Consider the following 14,235-nt stretch of genomic DNA (forward strand, 5'->3'; position numbering starts at 1 on the left):
GGTATTATCTCACAGCAAATGATAATTAAACACCTGTGAAATCAATTAGCCCTTTAAGCAGGGAGAAAAAAAAAAAAGTTTTCCAATTATATTTTGCACCTCCAAACTTTCTAATTCCAGAACCAGAGTAGCAGAGTAGCACTGCCAGCCAGTAGCCTGTTAACTGGCATTAAGATCACCCCAAAGCACTGCGCAGCCGTAAATCCACGAGCAAGCGGTTGCAGCGACGGCACCCTTCCAAGCAGGATGTGTTAGCCTTTGGAGCTCAGTCTTGGGCAGCTATCTGTCTGATACACAGCTGAGCTGTCAGCTTTTCTTCAAAGACAGTTACTCACTTGGTGTTTTCAATGCCAAGTTTAACTTGACAGTTTATTTAAAAGCTAACATACCTTAATGGAAGCCAAGCAACAAGGCTCTCCATGTGACAGAGTGGGTTTCTTCTCGTGCTCTCCAGCCAGCAGTTCAGAGCCATCTGCATTAAGCATTCTCACACAGAAAACTGTCCAATTGGTTAATAGCTGAAACTGAATGTGCTGGAAAACTGGGCGGCACTCCACCATTTAGACCAATCTGTCTTTGTTGTAGCACTTTAACTGATGCAGAGACTTTTGGAAGGTGAAGCGTGTATTTGTGGGCTTGCAGATTCAAGGAGGGAGCTCTGGACGTAGTTGGTTAAGAGCCATCACAATTTTTTGGCTCAGGGATGGGGAAAAAAAGCTCTAGTCCCATCTGACATGTACAGCAGTATGTGCTGATACTCCCTGCCAAAGATGAGCTCCAGTATCTTCCACAAGATGAATTATGTGAGGCACAGTTAAAATGTGCACTGCTGGGTTAAAGTCACTGTGTTTGGTTTAAGTTAAATCTATTGTATTTGGTTTGGTTTTGCTCCTATATTTCTATCTGAATTTTGATAACCATAACATGTGGCTGGTTTTTGGTGAGTGCTAAATCAACAGAAAGGAGGGAGGCAGGTGAGGAGTTAGCATTCCCAAGGTCTGTCCAGCTGTAGGAGAATCCATCTGCCATTTGTATCTCAGGGTTTCTGTCTATGGAAGGGGAATGGTGATAGTATCCTGTATCAGTGTTTGGAGGATTAGATAAGAAAATATTTACTCTCCTTTGTGATTTCTACATGACAGATGACATACAGGTGGACAAAGTATGATAATTATTACTTTTGGCTAGCTGGAAATATCTGTTGGTCTAAATAGCCAACATAGAATCACAGAATCATAGATCATCAAGTTGAATCATCACCCAACATCACCGTGCTCACTAAACCATGTCCCAAAGTGCCATGTCCATACATGTCTTGGACACCTCCAGGGATGGTGACTCCACTACTTCCCTGGGCAGCCTGTTCCAATGCCTGACCATACTTTCAGTGAAGAAATTGTTCCTAATATCCAACCTAACCCTCGCCTGGCACAGCTTGAAGCCATTTCCTCTCATCCTATTGCTACATACTTGGGAGAAGAGACCAGCACCCAGCTGACTACAACCTCCTTTCAAGTAGTTGTAGAGAGGAATAAGGGAGGATTAGTCTCCCTTTCTCTAGACTAAATTCCACATCCCTTGGCCACTCCTCACAAGATTTGTTCTCCAGACCCTTCACCAGGTTCGTTGTCCTTTTCTGGACATGCTCCAACATGTCAGTGTCCTGGTAGTGAGGGGCCCAAAACTGAACCCAGTATTTGAGGTGTAGCCTCACCAGTGCCAAGTACAGTGGCATGATTACCTCCCTAGTCCTGCTGGCCACATTGCTCCTTATACAGGCCAGGATACTGTTGGCCTTCTTGACCAACACTGAGCACACTGCTGGCTCATGTTCATTGAGTTTTTGGTTAACACCCCAGGTCCTTTTCTGCTGGCTTTCCAGCCACTCTTTCCCAAGCCTGTAGCATTGCATGGGGTTGTTGTGACCCAGGTACAGGACCCTGCACTTGGCCTTGTTGAAGCTCAATACAGTTGACCTCAGCCCATCGATCCAGCCTATCCAGATCCCTCTGCAGGATCCCCTTCCTACCTTTGATCAGATCAACACTTCTGCCCATCATTTTTTTATGCCTCCCTTCAATCAGTGGCGATGTTGTGGCTTTGGGGAAAAAAAATAGTTTCTATTAAAACTGGTAGTGAAAATATTTCCCAGACTAGTTTCTAATCTCTTAAGTGTAATGACATGGGGAAATGCTTAAGCTGTAAGGAAGAATGTATGGCATGGCTGATTAGTCACTGCCGAGTCTCTGCTGCCCGCCCAGGCTCCTTGGGATAATGGTGAACCAGGAATCCCAAGCAGCCCTCTAATCCACGTGCTGATTGACAAGGTCGGCACATCAGAGGGAAAAAAAAAAAAAGAGGGGGATGGGAAAAGACAGAAGCAATGTGTTGGATCAAAAAGTTAAATATGTAAAAGCATTTGGCTGAGTAGCATTTCTGCTTCGGATAATTGCCCACACAGCATTGTAGTGTTTACACCTGCGTGATAGATGGGGCCAAACATGTTTTCTCAGCTACGGGTGGTAGCAGGGAGGGGATATTTCAATTAAAGTGTGAATAAATTAGAATTGATTATAAAGAGAACTATTTTTTTTATGCTGCCTACAAAGGTATTAGCTGTGAACAAGGTGCACTTAATCATTATGGAAGGAATCCTGAAAGTTAATGGAACAGACTGCTGATCCTTACAGAGGGATGCCAGCTTTGGGTTAAATCTGTAGCTATTTTAGTTTTAAAGCCCCAACTGTCATTTTAAAGGCATATGCAGTTTGGATTTTAATGTGTTTGAATGATGCAGCTGAGGCCCAGGCCAAGTCGACCCTAAAATTGGCAGTAAAATGTAAACTCCATGCAAGCGTTCAGAGTGAAGGAATACAGGAATATGAGCAATAAGCATGTGCCCCCTCTCCCCAGCAGTCGTCTAGCAGGGATACCAGGAGCTTTCTGGACATAAACACCCTCCAAGCAAAACGGAGGACTTCTCTCTGCAGTAAGTGTTGGGTAAGTGCTAGGAGTGAAGCACCGGGAGTGTGGCACCAAAGCAGCACAGTAACAAAGCAGTGCCTGTCCGGTCGCCCGCATGGTGCCCCTCAGTGCTGGTCTTGTCTCTGATTCCTTGGCGGCAAGTGGAGCCTGAAAAACCTCTGCAGCCACGTAAAACCAGAGCGTCTGGACAGGCAGGCATTGCAGAGCTGTCCCCACAAGCTGCCAGCTTGGGGCTTGCAGAAACCACAGCTATGCAAGCTGTAAAACCATAACAAATCTCCATGCCGTCTTCAAACATCATCAGCTAATGGCAATAAGTAGTTCTGAAAACAGATATAGCTCCCATTGCCAGGGGAGAAGAAGAGGAGGTGGCTCTGGAAGAACCTCTTCTAAACACTTGACTGTTTTCTCTGTAACTTAAGGCCCCTCTGTGAACAGGGTTATAATACTTCATTGCCTCCCTTGGGTCTTGTTGAGATGAGTCAGTGAAGATGGTGAGGAAATCAAGCCCATCATAGATGTGATACTAGTGTTTGTAATAGATGCCAGATTGGTACTTAATGTACAAGTGTCCTGGTGTAGCTGAAAGGGTGTTCCTGGATGTCTGTGCCAGCTCTGATTTCTCTCCTGGACAAGTGAAAGAGAAAATTCAAGGTCAGCAAAGATTTAACTCAGAAACCTACCTTGAATCATAGAGATGATTTCACCGACTTCAGTGAAAGCATTTTCAGTTAAGGAAGTGCAGAGATGTTTTCAGGTGAGGAAGGGACGCTTCCTATGTGTAAAAAAATGCCAATCATACATAAGCAATTTTCCCTTCCCAACAAGGCACTGGCAAAGTTCATGCACTTCTGCTGCATGATTGGTTCCTACAGAGCTGAAGGAAAGTAGTCTGAGGGTTGCCCTAACACCCTCTGTCCCCACCATGCCACCATGGCCTGTGGGCTGGAGCTTCATTCATCAGGTACCATTTTTGTGACCACGGTCTCCTCCAAATGCTGCCTGGCAATCTGAGGAAAATATGTATGTAAAGGTCTCTGCTGCAAACTCAACTCTGAAGTACTACTCGGCACATGTAAACAATTCTCTTCACAAGTAATGCTTCAAACTACAAAGCTATGCTTCCATCTTGACAGAGATGTTGGTGTGTTTGTGGCTGGCTATGTGTGCTGTGTGAAAGGCGTTTCTGAATTGGTATTTAAAGACACTGGGCTATCTTCTGCCTCTCGGCCAAGGCATGGTGCCCCTGTGGCCAGGCATGCTCCCCACAAACTGGCAGCAGTAATATTAGCACCTTGCATGTAAGGCTTGCAGATAGCTGCTTGCTCCTGGAGCGGTCTCTGCAGGGGATTGAGCTGGAAATCAGTCCTTTAGCGCCCTGCTCAAAGATTGTGTTGAGTCCCCTTAAAACATTTGGGTTGAAATTGCAGCAAAATTTGCTCATTAGAAGAACCTCTGGTGCAGTTCATTTTCTGCAGCAGCTTTTGATGGATATTGCTTTATTCTGGGTCTGCTCCTGTTGTATTTGTGGGTTTTCCCTGAAGAGAGTGGAAATTTTGTGCCCATATATCAAGATTAGGATGAGGCTCTCTGTGTACATATGATGTAGATAAATTGCTTGATGACCATGAACTATACTATTCCAGAGCTCGGCAATAAATCACACGTTAGGCTTTAAAACACACAAATGGGAGCAAGATGCTAACTGGTTTTCAGGTGGGAAATGGTCAACAAAATCCTTTTTTTTTAAATCCTTTTCCCTTGTAAATCTATCCTAATATCAGCAAATTAGATACAAAAGAAAAGGTGCTCAGTAGAAGATGTCACTGGCATATGGAGTGGCCTCCTTCTCTGCTTTTCTTTCTGGTCTGGCTCTGCCATTGACATTTTGTGGATATTCTTACGTTCCAGGGTCTTAACAGGTTTTTACATATTTAGCAAGCTAATGATGGTAGACTTCTGACTAGTGTATTCTAGCCCTAAGGGGTATTCTATTTTTGGTGTTTATTAACATTTTCTGTCTTACAATATAGAGTGAAAGTGATGAGCTTCAGACCTCTCAGCATTTAAAAAAAAAAAAGGAATGCATAAAAATGGTAACTTGTTTTATTATTTTGGTATTCCAGTTTCTAATGTTTTCCCCTGCTGGCTGGGGTGAGCTGGGACATGGCTGCCAATCAATATTCCACAGAGAGAAAAAGAAATTGCTGCCACTCAGATGGAATATGTATATAAGTATTTTAACCAAAGCTGAGATAAGATTTTTTTTTTTTAAGTACTTCCAAGTCTGTTTTGTAGTTTTAATTAATGCAACAAGGGCTTTTATTTTACTCTGGGTGCAGATAATCTTAATCCATTCACAGTGACCTTTTCTTGTGCAAATTAGCTATACACGCTTGTTTAAGCAAATGGGCCTTTGCAAGATGTCTCTTCCCAAAGACAGAGCTTATAATTGAAAATTGGCTTACTCCCATCTGTCTGGTCTGTGTGAGAATAAAAATGTAGATCTGGACTTCATTTTTATAGAGAAAATGTAATCATATGCACATGTATATACATCCACATATACACACATAGGAAAAACAAAATTAAAACTTGGTCTGCCTGCAGGCTCCATTTAAATTAGATTATTAGTGTTAGAAAATTTCAGTGCCACCAGCTACTATCAAAATAACATCTGACTGCAGAGTTCAGGGTAGACTGGAGAACGGAGGGCGTTTAGTCTGGATCCTTTTGTCACAGATGAGGTCGATGCCATTCACAGTTCCACGGTTTGCCAGGAGGACAGTTATCTAATAACAGGCTGGAAACTTTTAGGATTTGATGTGTGATTTTGGTGAATGGTTTTGAAGTAATTTATGCAATCAGGAAAAAAAAAGTGACAACAGTGTCTTGAAGTACTTAAAGTTTTAATTCAGAAGAGCAGGAATCATTGCACCTATGTGGTTAATTGCCAAAACTTGACTCTTTATCCCTTTCACAACACCTGAAAGCAATCACCAAGTGAGTCATTGTAACCCCTCGTCCCTTTCTTAGTGCCTGCTTGATAATGGAAGATTTCTTTGGCGTGGTTTGAATATTTTTTGCTTTGTCCAAAACTCCTGCACTGAAACAAGCACTGTCGTGCATGACTTTGACTACATTTGAATAGAAATCAGAGTCACACAAGTGCTGCAACAATGCTTTGGGTATCAAAATATTTCATATAAGCTTGTTTGATTAATATAGAAATGACTGATTTTTGCAAAGGCAAAATTATTTGCTGTCATCTTGGTTTCATGACCACTCTCCCCAGCTCTCTCCCGTGGTAGCTGCCCCTGAGCCAGGGAGATGGCTGACGTATGCGTGCATGGAGGGAGCTAGTTAACCTGGTGGTGTGCAGTCTTGTCAGGGGTGATTTTATCCAGATGTGTCTCAACAGCTGTTTGCATTTTCATGCCCAGTTACTCTAGGACTCACTGCTAATTGAATTTTCTCTTTTCTCCTATGTTCTTGTTAGGTATGATTACCGTGAAATGCTGCACAATGCCACTTTCTGTCTGGTTCCCCGTGGCCGCAGGCTTGGCTCTTTCAGGTTTCTGGAGGCCTTGCAGGTAAGAACTGCAGTTTGAAGCATTGGCTACACTGGCTGCAATTCTGCATGCAATAGCAAGGAGGTGGGGAGGAGGGGAATGTGATTCATTTCCCTGGTGGACAGTAATCCACTTTGCGAAAGCCTCTATTCATACTTCTGGAGCAATTGGCAGCTTCTTCCCAGGAGAGGCTCAGCGCTGAGCTTATCTGAAGGTTGAATTGCTTTACCTCCAGGAAAAGGGTTTCCCTGGATGTGGTGAGGCTGAGAGGTTAGGTTGGTTTAGAGCAATATTTATCAAGTTGTGAGACTGCCCATGGGAGACACTGGCCTCTACAAGTAAGCCCTGGGGCAGCAAAAAAAGCATTTTGTTTTCACTTAGCCAAAACAGACCTATTTATGCACTGTCATTCTAGAGATGATGCTTGCTGAACACCTTCTGCAGAAGGTGGTCTGGAGGTGGTGAAGCCCCAGATGGAAGCTTCATGTTAAAGCTAATCTCAAGATGCTTGTGAATCCCCTTACCCTTCTTAAAAATTTTGCTTCCTGGTCCCTCTTTTTGGCTGTTGGCCCACAGCAGAGGGCAAGGTAAAAGGCTCCAGAGTCACTGTGGCAGCAGAGCTTGGCAGCACAGTGATGAGGCCTGACACTGACCTACTTAGCCTGCAGGCAATGTGACTTTTTTTTTTTTTTTGGCAAGCATCAGCTCAGCCCTGGGGTCCTCGATCTACAATCAGCCATACAAAGCATCTTGGGACATGCTGCAGCTCCCCTCTAGGAATGACATCTGGAATTTCATGGTGGTAGGAGTGGAGGGAAGACTGAGGTGCTTCTTGGTGTCAGTGAGATGGCAAATGGGGGCACCTTACAGGGTTCTACCGCCAGGTGTCCTTCTGCCATTTTGGAAGTGTCCCAGCATTGGTGGTGTAGCTGTTAATGAACAACATCACATCACTTTTTTTTTCATCAACCACAAAATGCCCCAGCTGCTATTAAAGAGTGCTGTTTACTGCGATCCAGAACAGGATTCTGGTACCTAAATGTAGGTGTATCATATTTTAGAAGCCCAGGGCTTCCAAAGCCTTATGGTATTCTGCTGCTGCTTCAGCAGGTCTCCAGTAGATCCTGCGTCATGTCTCCCAGTGTTTGGTGGGTTTCTTGGATACCCTAGAGCACCCCAAATGCATTGGACATTTGGATTTAATCACTGAACCCCACACCTACTGTCACATTTGAGATCCAAGTTCTGGACTGTCCTTGTTCCTGCAGAGGTCAGAAGGAGATTAATAGCCCACAAAGTACTATTTCTTCTGCAGCCTCTTTGGAGGGACAAGTGGGACTGGATTATTTGGGATGAAGTGGGACTCTAGATCCTCCTGAAGAGCACTGCTCAGCCCTTCACTCACCTGGGCCAGAAGTCATGCATCTTCTGCTAGATACATCATCTTGGTAGCAGAAAATGGGGGGCATGCCTCGTTGTACAGAACTTGGAGACTCCAGGTCTATGATGATAAAATGCAGAGAATCTTTCTTGCAGGCCAGCAGCAGTATCCACCAATTGTGATGAATTCCCAGTTTCAGTCTCCAGGCTCCAGGACATGTTGAAAACCATAATCCACATTAGTGGGATGTTTTAAACATGAAAACACATTAAATGTTTTCCAGTTGGCTTTTTTAATGCACTGATATTACTTCCAGACACAAAAAACCAGTTCTTTGCACATCAGAAGTACTGCTGTTACTAGGGAAGGTACAACAGTCTGAAAGGTTCCCCTTTATACCATCTTTTGGGAGGTATGGAGCAGTCTGAACCCTAGCTGGAGCAAATTCAGAGCACTTTTGCTTGGTGTGATCCAAAAGAAGCTGAACCAGAGCACAGACTCAGTGCAGATGTTCTTGTGATAGATTCTTTCATTACAGCAGGAGGTTTCCAGTTTGGATCTTATGTTGTGATCCAGGTGACCAGATTACAGTGGCAATCATTTGTTAACAGAAATACTCCCCTGTTTACTCAATATTTGCAAACCTGCTGTCTGTGCACAGGAACTTGCACAATGTCTGAAAGACCATACTAGTATGAAATAGATACTAAAGGTGTCTGCTTTTTATTTAAGACAGAAAGCAATTCTTATTTTTGTGGACAGATGATGACAGATGAGTTGTGTTGGCGCAGTTGCCTCCGTTTGGAGAGTTCATATCAAACAGGATAGAGAATTCACTCTTTCTTTGGAAAAAATGCTCTGGAATTAAGTATGTTCTGTGTTTTCTGTAGGGTTGCCTTGCAACATATTACAAGAATTGAAGGAGTTAGCTCCCTGCTGAATGGTTCACAAAACAGTGAGGGAGGCCATCATTTTGTATTAAATTCTCCAGTGTTCCACCTGCAGCATTTTAACAGTTCTGCCCTCCTCTGGCAGCATGAGCACTAGACTTCAAATGCCACTCTTGCAAACCCCATTTTTTTCAGTGAATATGCGTAAGTGCAAAACAGAAAACCAGAAATATTTGGGCCGTCCTCCTGAGCCCTCCATCTTCTGGCTTTCTTTGCCACATTGCCTCTCCTTCTGAGCTTGTGCAGAAAACAACAGTCATGGTGTTGGTGCAAGCCTCAAAGGTTTCCCTGGTCATTGGGTACCTGCTAACAACTGCAATGTGTGCGTGCAGGCTGCCTGTGTCCCAGTGATGCTCAGCAATGGATGGGAGTTGCCGTTCTCGGAAGTGATTGATTGGAACCAAGCTGCCGTCATAGGCGATGAGAGATTGTTATTACAGGTAAGGGAAAGACTGCGGCCTTCAGCAGACCGGTTGATTATTGCTGCCACCATCTAAATGGATGGGGAAGATGAATCCAAAAGGTCAGGGTTGTAAAAGAGTCGTCATCAGGAAGGGATTGTCTGTGTTACGTTGGCTGTGAACTCCTTTAATATGACATCATTCATTTTTTTGACCTGAAGGTCATTGCAGCCAGCAGGCCACATCCTTAAATGCAAGAGAACGTTTTATTTTTCCTAAGAGAATGAAATCTCTTTTGGTATGGAGAACCTGGATGCTTCTCTGAAGCAGAGCTGCCCTAGACTGGGTACCTTGATGAGGAAGAAATATTTGAAGTCAAGTTCTGCTCTAGTCCTGCAAATACCTTGTCCTCGGGGGTCCCACCAGTGCTGTGTGGCTGGCTGGCAGGTACTGAAGGGACTCCTCAGGAAAGCAGGTATTTTCTCAGGCACTTTTGTGCAAAGCAGAATCCATCCTCATTCTGATGTCTGGACCGTGTAACATTGCTTTCTGAAGCAATATTCATGTCACTTACTGTTAATCTCCTTGAGATCACGGAACAAAAGCAGGCTCTGAAGTTAGAAATCTCCTGCTACCTTCAGCATCTACTTTGGTTTTAAATTCACTAGGTTGTTGGGGTTTTTTTTCCTCCTGTTTCTCTACTGAGTTTTATAGTCTACCTACATTCTCTAAAGTATGTGTAGAAGCTGATGGTAGGAAAAGTTCTGGAAAAATTGTCTTTACCAAAGTAGCATTTGATAAAATGCCATTTCCCAGCATGAAGCTGAGATCCTTGAGATGTGGAATACCTACTAAGAGAGGGAGGGTTTAATGGTTGCATTTAATTCATTTCCAAAGTGGCAAGCTATTGTCATCCACAGCGAGAAGCCTTCAAAGGTACAGGTGTCTTGGCACCCCTAAAATGAAGTACCTTTGAAAATCTCATTCGATACCGATCTACTTGTCTGAAGAAGTAAATATTTATGAAGAGCTGGCTTAGCAAGCCTTGCAAAGTGCTGCCTACTCATCTTAATGTGATACAAGCTGCAAGTATAAAAGGGCCATTTGATTTTTTGCTTCTGTGGACGGCACATTTTTCCGAGCAGGAATTATTTCTCTCTTTAAATAATAATACTTTGCTGATCCTTCATGCTTTCCGGTACCACGCCATTCGTTCTCTTCACAGCTGCTTCTCCACTGAGCAGCTACTGCGCCCTTATTAACAGTGTTTTTAAAAGAGCTGGCAGAGGGCCTGAATGTCTGCTCTGGGAAATGTTTTTGTTATGTTACAGTTTTTCATTTCCTGTTTGAGAAGAGCTCAGATGTTTTTATTTGCATATTCTCCTCGTTATAGCACTGCCAGAGCTTAATCCAGCCTTTCTGCATTTGTTTGGGCAGGGTGGGGTTTTGCTTTGCCATAGTTATTACTGAAATGACCTTTTGTTAAGACGTCATCTCCTTCCAATAATTCCAGTGTAATCCTGCCAGATTAGTATTAATACATCGTTTTTCCCACCTGTCTTTCTGGACAAATAGGTTAATAACTAATAGACAAATGCAGTTATAGTAGGGGCTCTGATTTTTCTTTCCAGCTATTGTAACAGAGCAGACACCAAGGCTTTTTTTGAACCTTGGCACAGTTGGGAGTGAGTATTGATGTTATTTGTTGCTCACACACCTATTGCACACACACATGAGGTTGTATATAATGCAATGAAGTATTATAGAAAAAAAATGCCATATCACCACTGTGAAGTGAATTTGATCTGATGTTTGATGCTGATAATGATCCTGGGTGTGATTAATAAGCATCTGTGTACAGTCAGTACAGGTAATATTCATTATCCCTGTATTTATTGTGCCTTAATTGGAAAAGGAAAGGAAAGAAAGAATATTTACCCCAAAAGATGAAATCTGATGCAGTTATTTACTGCATCATGTGACAAATAGTGATGTGACCAGTGAGAAAAACATTCATTAATACAGATTTTTAGCATCTATCTTTCATACTAGTTTTGCAAGGAATATTTTGCCTAAAGACCTGTATTTAACCTTGAGAGCCTATAGTGAAGGAACATAAAGTACCGTCTGCAAAAGTCTGACCATTTTCTTCTGTTGCACCTTGCTGTAGTGCCAGCTCTCCCATAATATCAAATTCTATATTACAGTAAGCAGTGTCTTTAAGATGAAGGCCTCAGAGACACAGGGCTTAGAGACTAGGCTGGACAGTCTACATGGTCTGACACCACACCCTGGTGAGCCATTGTCATTTTGGACACAGTGTCCAGACATGAATGCAAATTATGCAGTAAAAAGATTACTAAATCTTTTGGAAATTTTTTACATATCAATGCTTAAAATCCCAATTTTTCTTCAGGAAAGTGTCTCATGCGAGAACATTTAATTCGGGAACATGTGAAAGCAAATAATGATCACTGCCACCTCTCAGAATGTTTTAGGAATAAGCAAAAGTGTGTTCTGATCAGGAAAGGGCAGAGGGAATGCAGTGGGTTGCAGGTAACTTCAGAACAAGCTGGGATATACAAAAAAGCAAAACCCAGCCCAGACACATGCTTTCAAATTGACAACCTAGGGAAAAAAAACTACAACAAATGAGTGTCTGAGGACAGGGTGTCCTAATCAGTGATTACAAAAAAAGTAGGCACAAAAGCACTGCTCTTCATTCCTAACAAAAATGAGCACAAATCAGCAACGTATCCTAAATGCCTTTCTGATACTTCAATTACACTGTAATTGAAGTAAATCACAGTTAAATTTCCTCAGTAATGTCAGAAGTGGTATACTGGAGGCTTTGGTCACTGTCCTAAGTTAAAGAATGACATGTACGTACCTCACCTTCCCTCCAGTGTGGAAGAAGGACATAGGGGTGGGGAGTTGGCATAGAAGTGAAGCCCTCCCTGTCTGATCCAGTGAGCAGTTACATTTTTTAATGGCAAAGCATTGCAGCAGGACAATTTGGGGATTTTTTTAAAGCAACTTCTATGAGACTTAATGCATTGATTTGATAGAAAGGGGAAAAGAAAAGGAGTGTTTTCCCTTGTGACAGGTGCTGTGAGAGATGTTACTCTTTCCACCTGCAGTAATCAGTAAAATGCAGTTTGATCCACAGGTTCCCCAAAAGTGTAATCTTAAGATGTTGCTGTTTTTTCCTTAGGGCACTTAGTGTTGCCATGCTGCTGTAAATGCAATTCCAGATCCCTTTAATATGATTTGAGAGTGGGGCTCATTGATGGACTGTTAAGACCCACAGGTCTTGGGTCCATGTGCATCAGGGATGTGTGGAGGAGCTCCTTACCATGCCACGCCAGACCACTGGGGAGAGGCAGCTTTTGTTACCATAAACCAACTGAAAACTGCAATAAAGCATATTAAATGTATGTATATGTACTCAGTACTAAGGGCTATAAAGGGCAGTGTGTTTTTACATCAAGCCTTTAACTGTTGACACATGCATCTCTGTCGGACAGGAGCGCTGAAGCTGTGCAGCTTGCTAATAGAGGAGAAGACTTGTCAGCAGCATATTCATTTGATGAGACTGTGTTGTTTTCTGGGGCTTCTGACTATATTACCTCTTGTATTATAGATTCCTTCTACAATCAGGTCTATCCATCAGGATAAAATCCTAGCACTTAGACAGCAGACGCAGTTCTTGTGGGAGGCTTATTTTTCTTCAGTTGAGAAGATTGTATTGACTACACTAGAGGTGAGTAAAAATTGTTTGGGACCTTGCCGAGCAGTAAGGTTTCTGTGGCTGTCCAGCTGCTTCTGACCTCAGCCGCACTGGACCTTGGTTTTCATGACACACAGTTGGTCACTGGGAAAAAACACTTGGCATCTTCATAAGTTTTCTCCCCCAGGAAAATACTTCCCTCATTATTGGAATCCACATCAGAAAACTGGCACAGTGAAAAATGAGAGCTACTCCTCACATGGAAAGGTTATCATGTGTGATCTTGCCTTTGCAAGGCTTTATGGCTTATGAATCACTGTCCTTGTCATTAGCAGTGAGTGTGTTCCTTCAAGAAACCTTTCTGGAATTCACTTTGGAAAAAATATTACTGTAAAGCTCCTCCTTGACCATTCCTTAACATTCTGATGCCTTGTGACTGGGCTATTGTTCTGTCTCTAGGAAGAAGGGAGGCTTGTAAATCACTGTCTTATCTTCATACACACGATATGGAAAAGGCCTGGTCATCCTTTATAAAATATTAATAAATAATCATAATTAGATTGCTATTAAACTGGGAGACAGATGATCTCGCATGTGGAGAGAATCCTTTCTGAATTCAGAGGCAGAGATGAAAGGCTCTTTAGAAGTAGGGCCCAGGCTACAATTTCAAAAGCAGGTTTCTCTTCTAATTGTTTCACAGTTTTGCACATCAGTTTTTGACACACCTTTACGACTGAAAGCAGCTCACTTTGTAGGTGCAAATACATTCGGTTTATGCTAATGCTTCTGCAGCTGCATCCATCTTTGTGCACAGTTGTAAAGCTCCATGTTTCCCACTGTGCCTGTTTTCCCCTGAAAACTGCAAATGAGTGCTGCTGCCTGCAGTACAACCTGCCCATGGCTGATCTACCTCCAGCTGCTGCAAGACAGCCCCTTAGGTTTTTCTGTGCCAGTGAAAAAATAAAACAGCCAGAGAGTGTTTTCAGAACCCCTGGAAGAGCTAATCCTCACAATGCTCTCCTTGCCCTCAGAAGAGTATGTCTTCATCTGTGCTGCCTGTGGGGAACTGCTCTGCATCCTTACATTTCCCATAAGCCTTGATAAGGTAGTGATCACAACCCACATCTGGATCTCACTCACAAAGCTGGAAGACAGTGTGCCAGTGCTTACGGTCTCATTTAGCCTTACAGATGTACTTCTAGGGTGCCTCATACAT

The 14,235-nt window shown here is 43.0% G+C and overlaps 1 protein-coding gene across 1 annotated transcript in view; it reads left to right on the forward strand.

The window, feature by feature from the left end:
• EXT1 (exostosin glycosyltransferase 1) overlaps positions 1-14,235 on the forward strand; it is a 174,623-nt gene that overhangs the window by 144,627 nt on the left and 15,761 nt on the right. Inside the window, exons 2-4 of the mRNA XM_054385376.1 lie at positions 6,485-6,578; positions 9,221-9,328; positions 12,933-13,052. Of these exons, the coding sequence (XP_054241351.1) occupies positions 6,485-6,578; positions 9,221-9,328; positions 12,933-13,052 (322 nt within the window). The remainder of the gene's footprint in view (positions 1-6,484; positions 6,579-9,220; positions 9,329-12,932; positions 13,053-14,235) is intronic.

The sequence above is a fragment of the Indicator indicator genome, chromosome 12 (genome assembly GCF_027791375.1).
Source record: "Indicator indicator isolate 239-I01 chromosome 12, UM_Iind_1.1, whole genome shotgun sequence".
Taxonomy (NCBI): domain Eukaryota; kingdom Metazoa; phylum Chordata; class Aves; order Piciformes; family Indicatoridae; genus Indicator; species Indicator indicator.